The sequence below is a fragment of the Chrysochloris asiatica genome, unplaced genomic scaffold, assembly GCF_000296735.1.
Source record: "Chrysochloris asiatica unplaced genomic scaffold, ChrAsi1.0 scaffold00132, whole genome shotgun sequence".
Taxonomy (NCBI): domain Eukaryota; kingdom Metazoa; phylum Chordata; class Mammalia; order Afrosoricida; family Chrysochloridae; genus Chrysochloris; species Chrysochloris asiatica.
In genome coordinates this window covers 7,912,360-7,930,301 of record NW_006408650.1, presented here as the reverse complement: position 1 = coordinate 7,930,301, position 17,942 = coordinate 7,912,360, and the positions used below count along the sequence as shown (strand labels likewise).

General features: G+C 48.4%; 2 protein-coding genes across 2 annotated transcripts in view; one reads left to right on the top strand and one right to left on the bottom strand.

Moving 5' to 3' along the window:
• Nucleotides 1–624: 624 nt before the first annotated feature.
• Nucleotides 625–4,504, bottom strand: NAT9 (N-acetyltransferase 9 (GCN5-related, putative)). The gene is made up of 6 exons (XM_006869598.1): nt 4,428–4,504; nt 2,422–2,531; nt 1,842–1,985; nt 1,145–1,204; nt 868–962; nt 625–759 (listed from the first exon to the last, which is right to left on the bottom strand). Exons 1-6 carry the CDS (start codon nt 4,502–4,504, stop codon nt 625–627), a joined length of 621 nt encoding a protein of 206 aa, XP_006869660.1.
• Nucleotides 4,505–5,325: 821 nt separating this feature from the next.
• TMEM104 (transmembrane protein 104) overlaps nt 5,326–17,942 on the top strand; it is a 60,339-nt gene continuing 47,722 nt past the window's right edge. Inside the window, exons 1-2 of the mRNA XM_006869683.1 lie at nt 5,326–5,535; nt 6,045–6,194. Coding sequence (XP_006869745.1) covers nt 5,326–5,535; nt 6,045–6,194 — 360 coding nt within the window. The remainder of the gene's footprint in view (nt 5,536–6,044; nt 6,195–17,942) is intronic.

The following is a 17,942-nucleotide window of genomic DNA, read 5'->3' as shown; positions in this document are numbered from 1 at the left end:
GAACTGTCCCCCAGTCCCAAGAATGATCATCCTTGACACTCAAAATGGTTTGGCTCTGAAGAGAGGGAGCCAAGACCACTCACTCCCCTTGCCCCCTTTGTGAGCAGCTTGCCTGTCTGCCCTTCCAGTGGGCAGTCCCTCACTTCCACATCACCCTGGGCCCACACCCCACCTGCTTCTGCCCCAGCCCAGTCCTCTACCTTGTCTCTTGGGGCCGCCCGCACAGGTGGAATGAAGAAACCAGAGGCCTGTTTGCTGTAAGCTTTACTCCTGCCAGAGCCTCGCCCTGGATCTTTCAGGAGACAGGAAGGTCTTGTCTGTCCCCCTGTCCATTCTCCGGGAACCACTGCCCATCACTCTGGCTCCCACCCCAACGCCAACTCCTGTGGCTTTGTGCTCCACTCCAGGTCCATAATCTGAATCCAAGCCTGGACAGGAGGGGACACATCACCAGCTTAGGCGAGGCAAAGGCCAAGTCCAGAGTCAAGGGGTCTGGGAGCTGAGGGTTCTTCCTATCCTGGGGGGATGAGGGAGTGCCGGTAGCACTGGCCCTGAGACCCTGTCTCTTGTGGCAGGGCTCTGGTCTTTGGAGCGTATAGTCCCGACACCCGTGGGGCCCAGTGGTCAGTGAGGCTCTGCTGACCGGGCTCGGTATGGCTTCTCTACCACGTGGCTGGTCTGCTGTACTAGCCACTGCTGCTCTGACTCGTTCATGGTCAACCTGAGCGTCACCTCCTGGAAGACACTGCTCACCGCCACCTACGGGAGCCAGGAGAGAGGGGCCATGAAGTTACAACCACACATTCCAGCCCACCCAGGACACCCAGGCTTCTCCCCGTCCCCGCTCTGCCCCAGTCACATCCTTACCTGCTCAAAGTGGAGTTTGTGGAACAGATGGATGCTTGGTTCATTTCCTTGCCCGATTTTAGCCTCAAACTTGGTCAGTCCTAGCCTGGTCACTCCTCAAGGAGACCAGAGAGAGGGGTGAGCCTAGCACTGCAGCTCAGCCCGGTCCCCCAACCAAACACTGCTTTCTGGCCCAGTTAGTAATGGAGACACCTGTCACCTGGCCCCCTTACAACATGCCCCAGCCCACACTGGGCCACTGTCCCCACAAGTTGTCTTATATCTTATACTTTCTTACCATAAAACATCATCATGAGGACAGCCTCAGAGCCAAACCCCCGGCCTCTGCAGCTGGACTCTGGATGAAACATCAACAATGGCTAACGTGAACCAAGGAGCCCTAGTAGCACAAACAGTTAAGCATATTCTGCTGCTAAGCCTAAGGTTGGCAGTTGGAATCCACTCAATAGCTCCATGACAGAACGGCCCAGCGATCTGGTTTCATACACATCTCCTAGGCAACCGCAGGGCAGTCCTACTGTCACCTGGGGTCACTAGGAGAAGAGACCAAATTCATGGCACCTAACAATAACAGCACTGCTGGGCCAGTCTCTGGCTTGGGCACTTGGCATATGTGATCTCATCTAAGCCTCACAACAAAGCTGAGAAGCAGGTACTGACAGTATCAGAGAAGGAAATGAACACAAAGATGGAATGACTTAGTCAAGGTCTCACAGTTTGGTAACCCTGTCATTCAAGGCTGACTCTCTTCCTTCAAGTCTGCTGCGTCTGGGAGGTCAGTAGCAGCTTAGGAAGCAGAAGCTGGAGGAAGCTCTCCCAAAGCTCAGGAAATGTGGGAAGGACATTTCTCTTTGGAGGGTCTTCCCTACCCGAAGGATGGGCAGACTGAATGATGATGATCCTAACCCAAAGGTTAAACCCCAGCATTAGGTCGGAATAAAGTGACAAGGCAGTGGGGAGAGGAGGCTACGAACCCGCAATCATGACTTCGATCTCCCCCATGGTAGGGTCCCCCGGGTCTGTGAGGAAGAGGTTCACGTCACCCGCCATACAGCTCTCTTCAGAGGTGTCCGGCTGGGCCTGCCATTTTTCTGCATCCAGCACAATGAAGGTGCACTCTGAGGGGAGAGTGGACAGGTCAGCAGGACACTCCCCAGAGGAGAGAAGTGAAGACTATGTGCCTGCCAAGCCAGGGGCCTCGGAGCTTCCTGGAGCTCATCACAAGCCTCAAAACCGCCTTGTACAGTAAGACATGGCCTTCACCAAACAGTGCCTGTGTTCTAACAGCGGGACCCAGAGGAGCAAAAGTTGTAGCCAGAACCCCAGACCCTTTTGTTCTAAATCCTCCCAGGCCTGGTGTAGGGAGGGGAGGAGGGGAATGTCAGTCCCAGGATTTCTGGCATTTCTCAAGTTTTCCAGGAAGCTTGTGTGGCCGTCAGAGAGCTGGAGATCTCGGAGATCTTGGTCTTAAGAGTGAGGGAGGCAAGGAACCTAGAGACTGCCTAGGGAGACAGCCCTCCCACCACCAGCTCAGCCAGGACTCCTGCTCCTCACTGTCCGAATCCTCCCGCCAGCTGAGTTGCATTTCGTATTCCTGCTCCAGGGTTAGCGGCTCAGAGGCGGTCAGCCGCTGCAGCTCCTCTGATTTCATCCACTCGTGGTACCTGCAGGGGCAGAGAGAAGGCCAAAGGCAGGCAGGGCTGACTCAGAGGCCTGGTCTGGCCCTTTAGAAGATGAAGAATGGATGTTGGTGGAGGGGAGGGGCCCCACAGGGCTAACACCAGAGCAAACCCATTGCTATTAAATTAATTCTAACTCCTAGTGACCCTATGGAGTCTTGGTGTGGTGCTGTAGGATAAGCCGCAAGGTTAGCGGTTCGAACTTACCAGCCACTCCTCAGAAATCCTATACAGGGTCGCTATGAGACAGAAGGGCACCTAACAACAAGTGATCCTGTACCACAGGGTAGAAGTGTCCCATAGGGTTTCACGGAAGCAGAGCAGCTGGTAGATTAAAATCACGCACCTGCTTAAATTAGTAGCTTACCACTTAACCCCTACACCACCAGAGCTCCTTAGCGCAAACACAGGGCTCAGAGAAGACTCAAAGGAAGGGTTAGGGTTGGCGTTAAAGCAGGGGGCCACAGGAACAAGGCCTACAGGAAAACAATGGGACGATGGGAGGGCTCTGTTCTATCTGTTCAGCTTCCCATCCTTACTCAGGGGTCAGTGAGGGAGAGCAGCCTGAAATCCAACATTCCTCAGAATTCCTGAAAAGTCTATGGACTTTTGCTATGGACAGATAGATCCCCACAATGACAGAGCACCAGGAACCCACAAAAGAAAAACTTCAAGTAGATAATATACTCCTAAACACCACCAACCTCCAATCTATCAGACATCTACCAACGCCCCCATCAGAAGCCCATCCTGCATCTCAGTCCATCAGCCCAAAGTTTTAAGACAAGCTAATGTAATCTGTGTTGGAAACAGTACAACCAGAATGCTCCTTAGAAGTCAGGATGGCCAGACTTCGTCTCTCATGCTTCGGACATGTTATCAGGAGGGACCAGTCCCTGGAGAAGGATATCATACTTGGTAAAGTGGAGGGGGGGAGAAAAAGAGGAAGACACTCCCTCTCCCCCCCCCAAAAAAAAGATGGATTGGCACAGTGGCAGCTGCAATGGGCTCAAACAGCAATGATTGTGAGGTTGGCGCAGGACAGGGCAATGTTTTGTTCTGTTGAGCATAGGGTCGCTATGAGTTGGTGCTGATTCCATGGCACTAACAACAACAACATTAAGTTCAAGTCCCTGGGTGGGGTGGAGTTAACGTGCTCTGCTGCTAGCTGAAAGGGTGGAGGTTCGAGTCCACTGAGAGGTGCTTTGGAAGAAAGGTTTATGTCTAATAAAAGGAGCCGCTGAAAATCCAATGGAGCACAGTCGTATTCTGACATGAATTGTCTTGGGTTTTCCTGAGTCAGAGTCAACTCAATGGTGACTATTGCGGTTTTGTTTGCCGGGAGCTCGAAGACTCTGGGACCAGAGCATTTTCTCTGGCACCAGGAACGTCACTCACAATTAGGTGAGATGACAATTTTGTTTTACTCTTTACGCATTTGTTGAGTGGCGTCAAGTTGGTTCCAATTCCTAGTGACCTTGTATGGGTTTCTGAAGAGCAGGTGGTTGGGTTTGAACCACTAACCTTGTGGTTAGCCAAGTCAGTGCTTATCCTAGAGTGCCACACTAGGACTCCTACATACATTTACTGTTCTATCAAATGTCTTGCTGAAAGGCCAAAAAGGAAGCGAAGAGGGTGAAAGGAAAAACAGAGCTGGGCAACTTTTTCCAGGGAAGTCGTATTCCTCTGCCCCAGCTTTCACTTTTCCTGTCTGGTTACTTCTTAGAACCCAACTTTCTCCTTCTCAGGGGTAAACAGCCTTTGAGATTTGGTCATCGGAAGGCGGACCCTCCTTGACAAGCCTGGAAGGACTCCTTGACAAGCCTGGAAGGACAGCCCTGAGTGGGACGCAACTGTGCCATCTCAGGCAGGAACCATTACCTGGGCACATGCTCTGAGGTGTAGGGCACCAGCACCACCTTCTTCCCCAACAGCAAGGTATTGGCATTCAACCTCATGGTTAGCAGCCTGCAGAAGGGGAGGCAGACTTCAGGACTGGGAGTGTCCCCCCACCCTGTCCCATTTAGGGTGGGAGTCAGGGTTCTCGACTCCTTAAACCCTTGCCTAGAAACAGAGCCCTGGTAGTACAATGGTTAATCGCTTGATTGAGAACCCAAACATCAACGGTTCGAACCCACCAGCCACTCAGAAGGAGAAAAGACCAACCGATCTGTACTCCCTTAAAGATGGGGGTTGTTAAGGGCCCTCAAGTCAGTTTTGACTCACAGCGACCCGGCACAGGGTGTCCGAGAAGTGGATGGGCTTGAGCTTCCGAACTTGTGGTTAATAGTCCAGTGATTACTTATAGCTCCACAGCCTAGGAAACCCTATGAAATCCCTCAACTCTGTCCCCAGGGACAGTATGAGTCGGAATCCCCTCGATTATACAAAAGAATCTCTTGCTATCCCTCCAAACACATCTGAGAACATAAACTCTAAACTCCCAGTAAAGGGAAGTGGGCTAGCTGGAGATAATTAAGCAGTCCTTAACTCGCATACCAAAGAATTTTCCACCCCATTTTTCAGGGCCGGCATCACTTGCCTCAAGCAAAGGCTCCACCCCTAACTTCAACTTTCAGCCCTACCTTCAGTCTATTTACAAGTCCTCTTCTTCCCTGCAAACACTGAATGCACACGCGACCACCCTTCCTCTTTCCCGCCCCGCAAACCCTCCCCTTTGCGTAGAGCTATAGGATGCTCTTCTAGATCCTCCAACGACAGGTGCCTATCACTGACAAGTTTACTCCCACTCCCCACCGACACGTCCCCAGCAGCAGGGATGCGCGAAGCAGCTTCCCGACCCGGCATCTACCCCTCCCAAATGCACAAGGAAATCCACGCCCATACTTCCGCCACGCAGACGGGAGCCGCCAGGGTTCAATACCGGTCCCGCCTCTGCGTGGCGCCCAATCAGGGCGTTTCGTCCCGCCCTAAACGCGCACGGAAAAGGTGGGCTCCCAGAGCTGGTACATGCGCGCTGCAGGCGCTGGTGCGGGACAGCTGGCGCCGGTAGCAAGCTAGGGGCCGGAGGCACCGGCGGCCGCCCGGAACGAGCTGCGCTGCAGGTGTCGGGTCGGGCAGGTGTGGAGGGGCGGTCCCAGACTCGGGGCTCCTCCAGGAAGGGGAGCGGGGCTCCTGAAACGATAATGAGACTTGGGCATGGGGGGACCCTAGGTAGCTCAGAAGGCTGGGTGGGGGGCGACAAGTGGAGGCCCCGTTCAAAAGGAGAGGCTTTGTGACAAGGTGTTGAGTTGGAGGAGCAATTTAGGAAAGGCACCCGCTTTGGGGCTACTTGGGCTGCCCCTCGGGTTCTGGATTCAAGTGGGAAAACACCTCGTCTCTGAATGCACACAGTGCACGACAAGGAGAAAATGAAAAGAAACTGATTTCAGTCCGGGCATCTTCTGCCAGATAATGGGGACTGTGACTGTTGGTAATAAAGAGGCCTGCGGTGGTGAGGAGTCTGCACACTCTGTTATTCCGCCTCCCCTCCCCCAGGTTCAACACCAAGATGAAGTCTACTCTTTTGTCTTAGGAGGTGGCGGCAGCCTCATCTCTGCACAGAAGGAACCGTGGCTGCGGGACCCTTCCTCACTTCTGAAAATGACGGGTGAAATCACAGAAACCGGGGAGCTTTATTCGCCCTACGTGAGTTTTATCTTCCACCCAGGGCTTCTGTCTGCTAGAGAAGTTTCCGTGCCTCTCCGGGCTGAGTCCTTACGGTGGGAGGGAAGTGGCTGGACAGTACTGATGGGAAGCTCAGGATGTGTTGTAAGAGCCTTGGGTTTGTTCGTTTCTGAGATGTTTATCAGCTAGTGCCCTAAGGGGCAGCAGTCTGCTCTGGCTGCTTTGGGCTCTTTTTAGATCCTATGAATGTGCACCTGCTCATTCCCAAGAGAAAGCCTCTCTTAACTTTCCATTGCTCTGTTGTGTATTCTTCCACCCTCTTCAGGGATGCCAGTGATGTTAGGGATGCGTGCTTTATTTTGCACAAAATTGACCTGCTAGGTCTTTAAAGTATATATCGCAGGGCAGCTGAGAGCCAGTGTGCTGTCTGTCTCACGTGGATGGAGATCAACAGCTGTTGAGCCTGGATTTTGCTGCCTCAGCAATTTGAGACTTCTTTGGTCTTTCCCTGCGCTGTAGATTACACAACTTTTATAGTCTAGGCTGGCACAAGAGGCATGCAGACTTCCACTTAGAGTCTGGTGGAGTGTGCAATTAGAACAAATTAGAATGCTTGATTTCTCACTGTCTTGGGTCTGTATTGTACCCCCCCACACACACACAGTTTATCTTCCCTGGGTAATAGAACATTACTCACGGTTCTATCACCCGGGCCCCTTTCCCATACCAGTAGCTGGAAGATTGTATAATCACATGATTGATTCCTGCTACTTACCAGTGTCACAGAGACAAGCAGACTGCTGTAAAAATAAGAATCCTCTAACTGAGCCTTAAAAATTATTGTGTCAACTCCAACTTACAGTGACCCTGTGTGTCAGAGTAGAACAGAGCTTGGCTGATTTTTCTGCAGTAGATCACCAGGCCTTTCTTCTGAGGTCCCTCTGGGTGGATTCAAACCTCCAACTTTTTGGTTTGCAGCCAAGTGCATTCACTGAACCATCCAGGGGCTCTCTTCTGAAACTTGCTGAGCCTTAAAAAGTTGTCCTACCCAGGACCTCCCTTCGTAGCAGGGGATCCTTGCTCTGTGCTGATGTCCCAGACTCTAGAGCTGGTCATGGATGAGGAATCACATCTGAAAATAAGACTGGAAAAAAGCCTTCACTGGAGGGTGTGCTGTGGAGTCTGGGTCATTGGGTGCAAGGAGCTTCCTTCCTTGTAATTCATCAGAAGTCTTTCCTGACCCTTGGAATGCAAAGAGTAGCATCGCTCTCCTCTGTGGGGTTGGGTAAGCCTCCTCTCGGTGTCAGCAGCGGAATGTCTACATGGTGTGTCCAGTCACTGTACTTCCTGCTTTTTCTGATAACGTCTGTAAACGGAGAGAGAAGGCAATATGTCATTGCTATTACTGAGTTTGGGGAAATACAAAACTGATGTGCCCAAACGTCTTATGCCTCTCATGTTGGAGCCATTGTGGGCCCACGAGAAATAGAGCAGTTAGGCCTGAAAGCTTCCACACCCTCTGCTTTTTTATATTCACCTCCATTTCGTTTCGTGGCTCCTGTGTTAAGGGCGTATGCTGTCTTAGCCTTCTAGTGAGGAGAGAGGCAGGGAAAGTGAGTAGTTTGGGGATGAGGTGGCACAAGTCAGGAGAGAGTGTCAGGGACCGCAGGACAGAAGATGCCTTCTTTCTAAGATTTTCGTAAGTCTGCCCTCCCCTGGAGAAGGAGCCCTGTTGGTTCAGTGACTAAAGTACTCGCTTGCCAACCAAAGGTTGTTGGTTCAAACCCACCAACTATTCTTCGGAAACCCTCTACAAGGTCACTATGAGTCAGAACTGACTCAACAGTACTTAATGACAACATCAATCTTTACAGAGGCAGATGGCCACATCTTTCTCCTGTGGAGCAGCTGGTGGATTCCAGCCACCAGCCTTTCAGTTAGCAGTTTAGGGCTTAACCACTGCGCCACCAGAGCTCTTCCAGCATAGGTATTCCCACTGAGACTGGGGCGGGGCTGTGTTCTGCTTTGTGTCACCATACTGCCAGGAGGCTGTTCCCACAGAACTGCCATGTAGCGAGCAGAAGAACATGTGTGCTTCCTCTTCCTCCTTCCCCAAAGCTCCCTCTGTCCAGCCTGGGCTCCGTTCTTCCTGACATCCCCAACACCACGTGTCTGCTCCTTGTGACCAGTCCTTACTAAACACCGAGAGGACTGAACTCCTGCCCGACCAGTGAAAGCCCTGGGAGGGGCAAGAGCCCCTGCAGGTCCCTGAACCCCACTGGAACTACCTGCTAGCAACAAAGCAGGACAACTGCGATCACCCAGCCCAGCTGCCACTGCCAGCCGCTTCTCCCACATGGATGTCTTTGTAAAGTTTCTAAAGGTTCCATTGTCTTTGCGCAGATGCCTTTGAAGTTGGTTTCGGAGTGGTTCTTTTGCCACATCTCTCCATCTGTGCTTCTCTAAGGGTAGGGGTTGGGGAAGCAGCTGTACCTTTTTCCTCCTTGGAGACATTGGCAGTGTCTGGGGGTTGGAGATGCTGCTGGCCTCTAATAGGTACAGGCCAGGGATACTGCTAAGCCTCCTGCAATGCAAAGACAACACCCCACTCCTCACAGAGAATGAGCTGGCCTCAAACATCAGTAGTGGAGAGACTGAGAAGCCCGGGGTCCACGGCAGACCCTTCACTTTCACATCCCGAGACCCTGAGGCATCCCTGAATGTATAGATGCCTCCTCTTCTGTTTAACTTCCCCACAACCTGTGTGGCTCAGAGCCATCGCTTTTGAAGGCCTCTCTTCACCCTCTCTTCACTTTCGTCCCCAGAACCATCACCAGGGCTGTTTTCCTTAAAGAAACCATCCCTACGGAAATACTGCTGCTTATAAACAACAATCCACTGACACTGAGTGGATTCCGACTGGTAGTGAGCCTATAGGACCAAGTCGAGCTCTGCCCTGGGGCTTTTAGGAGTGTACATTTTTATAGGAACTGACAGTCTTATCTTCTTAGGAGTGGCTGGTAGGTTTGAACCGTCGACCTTTCAGTTTGCAGTCCAATGCTTAACCCACTGCAGTGATTAACAATAAGCAGAGGACAGAGCTGAAGGGAATTAGGATGTTAGACCATCTGTAGAATCTGTTGTGTTAATGCTCTGTTTTCAACTCTGTGGGATCCTGAAGCCCATGGGTGATCTGCCCCCAGTTGGTTTCCCAGCCTCCACCAGTTCCTGTAACTCTCCAGTGAAACTCTGCAGGTTTCTGGAACATTCCAGCCTCTGTCCCACTGTAGGGCTTTGTGCCTCGCTCCTTGTCATCCTCCAGGACTTCCTACTGCCGTTCAGCCATGAGGCCTGTCCCAAGTCTCCATGATTCCAAGGGCTTCCCTATCCTTCTTGCTCCCTGTACCCCGCTTTTCCTCACTCTGCTTGTCTGAAGCAGGAGTCATCTTTGTCTTTTCCACCTAGACTGTTGCTCTGTGGGGTCAAGGTGCAATTCCGTCCTGCTCACTCTTGTATCCCTGGCCCAGCCGGCTAGCAGTCATTGTGGTTGACAACGTGAGTGACCGAGCCGCCTGCTGAACTAGCTAGATGACCTGCTCCTGCTCTTGTACACAGGCGTCTCCACGTTCCAGTGGTGGAAATAAACTGCAGCTGGAGTCACAAAGTAATAAATTCCCAGTGTGGCACTGCAGGTTAATGTGCTGGACTGCAAGGTTGGAGGCTCAAGTTCACCAGCTGCTCCCCAAACCCTATATAGGGTCGCTATGAATCTGTACCAAGTCCATGGCACTTAACAAAGTGACAGTGGATTTGGAAAAGACATTCACAATCACTTGTGAAATGCTAGAGCTGGCTATGTAGGCAGACCTCAGGAGGTCTCACAAGTTCGGTTCTAGACCGTCACATGCATTTTTTTGGTTTCCCAGCGTGTATAAACATAATGTTGACACTATACAAGTCCTGGTGTGGCGTTGTAGGATCAGCACTGGACTGGTAACCATAAGGTTGGTGGTTCAAACTCAGGAGCAGCTCCTCGGAAAACTGTATACACAGGGTCGCTGTGAGTTGGAACTGACTTGAAGGCACTTAACAACAACAACAATATAGGCTGTGAAATGTGGAAAAGGCATGATGAAAAAGCTTGAAATGTTGAGAGAATGACCAAAACGTGACACAGAGACACACAGTGCAAACACACTGTAGGAAAAAATGTCCCTGAAAGACTTGCTTGACTCGGGCTTGCCACAGTCTTCCATTTGTAAAAATAACTATCCCAGGAGTCCTGGCGTTGTAGTTTTATCATCCAAACAAGTGATCAAGGGACCTGATTCAAGCCTGTTTCAATGCTTGTGGGATTTGTCTGGAAGAAAACAGTGTAATGTTTAAACAGTGGAGGAAGAAGGCCAGATGTGGGTCAGAAAGTGTCCGGCAGGCTCCTGTCTGCAGGGAGGCTCAGGCCGGGGTCACCCAGAGCCCTGATTTAGTCCTGGGGGAGAGGAATACAACAGCAGCATCTGAAACTCAGGCCAGCCTGTGCCCTGGAAAGTCTTGTAGCCTCTGGACTTGTGGAGAATTTGGAAAACCAGGATGGGCTTCATTGCGGGAGTTGCACCTAATGGGCTTTGGAGGCTGGGGAGGAGTTGGCACTCTGCTCTAATCAGAATGTGGACAGACCTTTCTCCCCGCTGGACAGGATGTCTCACATCTGCTGGGAACCTGTCTGTCTCTGCCCACTGCCCATTCCTTCCTTCCTTCCCCAGCCAAGGGCCCCCACATAGTAGCTGATAGTCCCTACCCCTATTTCTTCATGCTCTGTGGGAAGATTGAGTTTGGGAGAAGGGGTTCCAATTTGTGTGTTTCATCACAAATTCAGCACATAGTTATCTTGGGAAAGTTTCTAAAATAGAAAAAAATGCATCTCTTGAAGAATGGGGAGATGAGCGTGAGAGATGGGTGGGTGTTCCCAGAGCTGAGGTGGGTTTTGTTGTTTTTATGCTCAGAAGCAGATGGTAAAGCAGACTGCAAGTCCCCATTTGTACAGTACAGGACGAGCCATTAGGAATCTACTGTAATTGTCTGGGGCAGAAATGATGACTTTGAATTTGTAAATGAGACTATGAGCCAGAGGCAGCCGCCAAAGACACCCCTGAAATAAAATCAATTGGCCTGGGATGTGGAGAGGAGAGGAGGATGTGAGGCCTCTAATGGGTGGTCCAGGAGGGAGGTGAAAAGCAGGAGACTGGAGAAAGGTTGGGTCGGCTATAATAGTTACACCTGTAGGATTGGACCGGGTTGCCGAGGAAAAGATAGGTTGGAAGCAAAAGCAACAGCTAAGGTTATTAAGAAAGGGAACAAAGACCAAGAAAGCCATTAGGTTTGGCAAAGAAGAGGTCCTAGTTGGTGTTTAGAGTGCAGTTTCAGAAGAGTTCACGGGGCGGAAACCACAAAGTGCAGGAACTTGGAAGTGAAAGCAGAGGATGTCAGTTGCTTGTTTGGTGAGCTTACTATAGTAGACAGGGAAAGGGGGAGGCTGATATTTCAAAGGTGCCGAGGAAGTTTGTGTGGCGCAGTAGGATCTGGACTGTGAATCACAAGCTCAGCTGCTCCTAGGAAACACTACACAGGGTTGCTGTGAGTAGGCATTGACTGGACGACACTTAACAACAACAGGGACATTTGTAGGCAGAGAGGAGGCGCTAATACGGAGGAAGAAATGGAAGGCATGAAAACCCATGACCATCTAGTCTTATAGGACAGAGGGGATCTTTCTCCCTCAGAGTGGAGATGGTGGACCTTGCCGTTTGTAACACGGTACTTAACCCACTGTGCCACTAGGGCTCCTCTGAAGTCATGAGGAGGAGAAATTTCCAGAAGGAGAAAGGGCAAGTGTACCACACAGGCAGTGTTAAGGCTCAGGAGGGTACAGAATTATACATGAGAACAGGCAGCCACCAAAGACACCCCAGAAATAAAACCAGTCGGATTTTGAGCAGGAAGGAGGACTGCTTTCAAAGGAGCCCTTGCCAGATGCTCTTAGCCGGCTAGGAGTTAGTTCTTCATCTGCAAGTGACGTGGGCCACAGGTCTGGGAGCTTGAAGGAGACTCTGCAGTACTGTACTGTGGGAATCCTTAGGGAGTCCCTGAGTGAGAACTCAAGATCACCTGGTGTTGTGGGACCCCAACTGGAAGAACCCTTAATTTGCTGTGAGACTAATCATTGTAATTAAAAAACAACATTTCCCAGAATCTGAGCAGCTTATTATCATGGGTGGAGAAAAACTTGAGTTGGGTCTTAGCCAAGGCTAAGGGTTGACAGGTTAGAGAGGAGAAGGTAGGGGTGAGCAGCAAGTGCTCTTGACCTAACCAAGTGTTGGATGCAGCATGGGAGTAGGGCAGGTTCGTGGGACCGGAAATTACCATGAGCAGCACCCAGGAAGTGCAGGAAGACTTGAGAGGAATGAACAGGGATCATTGTAATGACTTGGTATGGCGCTGTAGGATTAACACTGGTTGGCAGTTCAAATCCACCAGCCACCCCTTGGAAGCCCTATACAGGGTCACTAAGAGTCAGAACTGACTCGATGGCACTTAACAACAACATAGTTGAGTTGGTTTGAATGAGAGTTATATTTCAAACCTGAAGTCAGTGATTTCGCACTTTCTCTCCCATTGAGTCCATCCCAGCTCATGTTGTCATTAGATGCCATTGAGTGGGTTCCAATTCTTAGCCACCCCATGTCCAACAGGACAAAGCACTGCCTGACCCTGCGCCGGCCTCACAGTCATTGCCACACTGAACCCATTGTTGCAGCCACGGTGTTCATACATCTCGTTGAAGGTCTTTCTCCTTTTCACTGATCCTCTGTTTCACCTGTATTTCAAGCCTCGACTTATAACATTGAAGGATCCGATGAGCAAAATGGGATCCTGGCGTGGTGCTTTAGGATAAGGACTGGACTGTTAACAGCAAGGATGGCAGTTCAAACCCACCAGCTGCTTTGCGGAAACCCTATACAGGGTTGCTATGAGTTGGAACTGACTTCATAGTACTTAACAATGCGGGCAAAATATTGAATGATGCAGGAAGCATCAAAAGAAGATGGAAGAAACACACAGAGTTATATCCCAAAATAATTGGGTGACATTTCAGCAGCCATTGATGGACGAAGCCGAGCCGCACTGATGGCTTTAGTGAAAAACAAGGAATTGGCAGGACAGACTATCAGCTGAAATGTTCCACCAAACTGATGCAGTGATGTAAGCGCTTGTTCAGCTACATCAAGGCAGCCATGTGACCTACCCACTGGGAGAGCCATATTTGTGCCCATTCCAAAGAAAGGTGACCCAACGGAATGCAGAACTCATCAAACAATATCATTAATATCACATGCAAGGAAAATTTTGCTGAAGGTAATTCGAAAATGGTTGCAGCATTGCACATTGACAAGGAACTGCTAGAATTCAAGCCCGGTTCAGAAGGGAAGACGGAATAAGGGATATCATTGCTGACATTAGATGGATCTTGACAAAAGCAGAAAATACCAGCAATATGTTTACTTGTGTTTTATTGACTATGCAAAAACATTCTATTTTGTGGATCTTAACAAACTATGGATAATATAGGAATTCCAGAACACTTAATTGTGCCCATGTGGAACCTATGTTGTTGTTGTTGTTAAGTGGTTCCAACTCTTAGTGACCCTGCACAGGGTTTCCGAGGCTGTACATCTTTACGGGAGCAGAAAGCCTGATATTTCTCCTGTGGAATGGCTGGTAGTTTCGAACTGCCGACCTTACATAGACTAAAATGCAGTCATTCAAACAGAGCAAGGGGATTCTGAGGGGTTTAAAGTCAGTAAAAGTGTGAATCAGGATTGCATCCTTTCACCATACTTAATCTGTATGCTGAGCAAATAATTCAGGAAGCTGGACTGTATGAAGAAGAACACAGCATCAAGATCGGAAGAAGGATCATTAACAACCCATGATATGCAGATGACACAACCTTGGTTTCTCAGAGAAAACAGACAATTTCAGTTTACACGAAAAAACAATACAGAGTGCCTCAAACAAGTAACCAAAATACAGAGTCAAATAATAGAATTCAGAGAACACTGTTTAGGCACCTTCAGCTGATTGAGACAGGGATCAAGAAAACTGCAGATGGAATCAAGGAAACCACAGGCAAAACTATAGAAGAATTCAGGAAATAAACTGATCAATGAGAAAATAGAAACCATACACAAACAACAGTTAGAGATCTAGAAGATTAACACAAAGACTTCAGAAATGGATTAATACGCTGAAAGGGCAAAGAAGTGGAAATGAATGAATGGCAGGCTGAATGGCTGCACTTGGAGAAAAATCTTTCACTATTCATTTGTTAGAGAAAAAAGAACAAAGAAAGCTAAGATTTATGTGGGGTTCTAGCAAAGGAAAAACTTAAAACGTGTGACTGGAATTCCAGAACAGGAAGACACAAAAATACAAACACAGAATATTGCCCAATAGTTGTTAGAAGAAACATCCCTAATGTCATGGAAGATGACAAGTTCAATGAACTCCACACAGGACAGATTCCAAAAGATAAAACACCAAGATATGTTATAATCAAATTTTTCAAAACCAAAGACAAGGAAAGAATACTGAGAGCAGGTCAGGAAAAACAAAAAGTTATCTATAAAGGAGAACTGATAAGACTAAGCTCTGATTTCTCAGCATGAAGACAATGGGATGACATAGATAAAACTCTGAAAGAAAAGAATTGCCAACCTAGAATCACATAGCCAATAAAATTATCCATCACATATGATGGTGAAATTAGGTCATTATCAGATAAACGGAAATGAAAAGAATTTGTAAAAACCAGGCCAACCTTACAAAAAATACTAAAAGGAGTTCTTTGGACAGAGAACCAACAATAGCAGACAACAACGTGACACCGACATACATTGACAGTATCACCCAGATCTCAACCCTGCTATGTTGTTGTTGTTGTTGTTAAGTGCCATCAAATCGGTTCTGACTCATAGCAACCCTGAATAGGGTTCCTGAGGCTTTTACATCTTCGAGGAAGCAGAAAGCCTCATCTTTCTCCCTCTGTGCGGCTGGCAGGCTCGATCCGCGGACCTTGTGGTTCGCAGTCCAGTGCTTATTGCATGGAGTCACCACAGCCCCTCAACCCAGATACAGAAGTGCTCATAGTAAAACAAGCTTCTTCTTGTTATTAAGTACCGTGGAGTTGGTTCTGACTCATAGTAACCCTGCACAGGGTTTCCGAGGCTGTAAATCTTTACGGGAACAGAAAGCCTCATCTTTCTCCTGAGGAACAGCTGGTGGTTTTGAACTGCTGACCTTGTGGTTCGCAGCCCGATTCATAACCACCGCACTACCAGAGCTCCTTAAAATAAGCCTAGGTGACTGAAAATAGGGAACCGGAGATACAGTTGCAACAACAACAAAAAAGCACCATGAAGTAAAAGGGACTAATGTAGTTACAGACATCCAAATGAAGAGGAAATCAAATAGATTTTAAATAACTAAATAAAAATAAGCCTAACTACAACCTGAAAAACCCGATCAATCATTACTCTTAGCCCTAACCTGCCCCTTACCCCTAACACGAAAAGAAAAACAAAACAGAAGAAAATGAAAGGCTTTGTAAATATCACAGCCAAGGACACCCTATGGAGCAGTTCTCTGTAGCATATAAGGTTGCTTCAGTTTCTGAGGAACAATTGGTGTGAACTGCTGACCTTGTAGTCAGTAGTCCAGTGCTGATCCTACAGCGCTACATCAGGAGTCCAGTTTTTGTATATATATACACACACACATACATACATACGTAAACACAGAGAGTAAGTAAAGTAAAGCCTGGAAAAAATGCGCTAGGATACTAGCTGTGATTACATTTGTGTATTGGACCTATGGGTGATTTTTAATTGGTAGGCTATGTTTTCTCGTTTTTCTGCAATGAGCATGAATGACTTGCTTAATAAACATTAAATGGGGGTGGGGAACAGGAGTAAAAATCCAAACCACAGATTGGGAGAAGTTATTTACAGTACATCTGGTACAGTATTTTAAAAAAAGAAATCAAATGGATATTGGGCAAATCTGCAAAGTGTAAAAGTATTAAAGAGCAAAGATTTCAGTTTGAGGACTAAGGTGTGTCTGACCGCAAGCCATGGTATTTTCAATCACCTTATATGCGTGTGAAAGCTGGACAGCGAGTAAGAAAGACTGGGGAAGAATATTGAAAGTATCATAAACTGTCAAAATAACAAACAAATCTGTCTTGGAAGAAGTACTGGTAGAATTCTCCGTAGAAGCGAGGTTGGTGAGACTTTGTGTCACGTACGTTGGGCATGTTACTCAAGTACTTTGGTCCTCTTATCAGGTGGGACCAATCCCTGGAGGAGGACATCATGACTGGTAAAGGGTCAGCAAAAAAGAAGATCCCCAACCAGATGGACTGACCCAGTGGCAGCAACAATGGGCTCAAACATGGCAACAGTAATGAGACTGGCACAGTACCAGGCCGTGTTGGGAGTCCTTGCACTCAACTGCAGGGTTGGTTTTAACTGCAAAGTCAGCAGTTCAAGCTAACCAGCCACTCCTTGGAAACCCTATGCATGATCGTTGAGTTGGAACGAAGTCAAACGGCACTTAACAGCAACAAGGCCCTGTTTCATACTCTTGTATATAGGCTCTCTATGAGTTGGAACAAACTCGAGGTCACCTAACACCACCAACTATTTTGCCATGTCCTTCTCCAGGGACTGGTCTTCCCAATAGATGCCCAAAGTACATGAGACAAAGTCTCCCTATCCTCACTTCTCAGGAGCATTCTGTCTGACTATCTTCTAAGACACACGTGTTTGTCCCTCTGGCAATCCATGGTACTTTCAATACTCCTCTCCAATGCCGTAACTCACATGCATTAGTTCTTCTCCAGTCTTCCTTCATATTCATATCCACCTTTCACATGTATACGAGACGATTGAAAGAAAATACCATCGCTTGGGTCAGGCACACCTTAGTCCTCAAAGTGACATCTTTGCTCTTTAACACTTTAAAGAGGGCTTTTGCAGCAGATTTGCCTAAAACAATCATGGTGACCGTGATTTTTGAATAGAGTAGAGGAACTGCTCTGTAGGGTAAGGTTTCCTAGTATAGAGGTTCCAAGTCAAGGGCAGCAGTTTGAAACTACCAGCAGTTCCGTGGAAAAAGAGATGAGGCTGTTTGACCCTGTAAAGATTTATACAGGGTCGCTCTGAGTTGGAACCAACTCCATGGCACACAACCACCACCACCAAGAACCTTTGTAGGAACAGATTGCCAAGTCTTTTCTCCTGCAGAGCCCCTGGGTGGCTTTGAACCACCGTCTTTTCATCTAGCAGCTGAGCACTTACACAACACCAAGGCTTTACTCAAAGAGCTAAAAGCACATGTCCACCAAAAACTTGTTCATGCATGTTTGTTACTGTTGTTCTTAAGTGCCATTAAGTCGGTTCCAACTCATAAGGTTTCCAAGGAGTGGTGCTGGTAGGTTTGAATCGCCAACCTTGTGGTTAGTAGCCCACTGCTTATCCTCCAGTACCACATCAGGACTTAGATGCATCAATTCTTCAATCATCTTCCTTATTCATTGTCCAGCTTATGCATGCATGAGGTGATTGAAACGCCCATGACTTGGGTCAAGCACACTTTAGTCTTCAAACTGCCATGTTACTCCTAATGTTGTTGTCAGGTGCCATTGAATCAGTA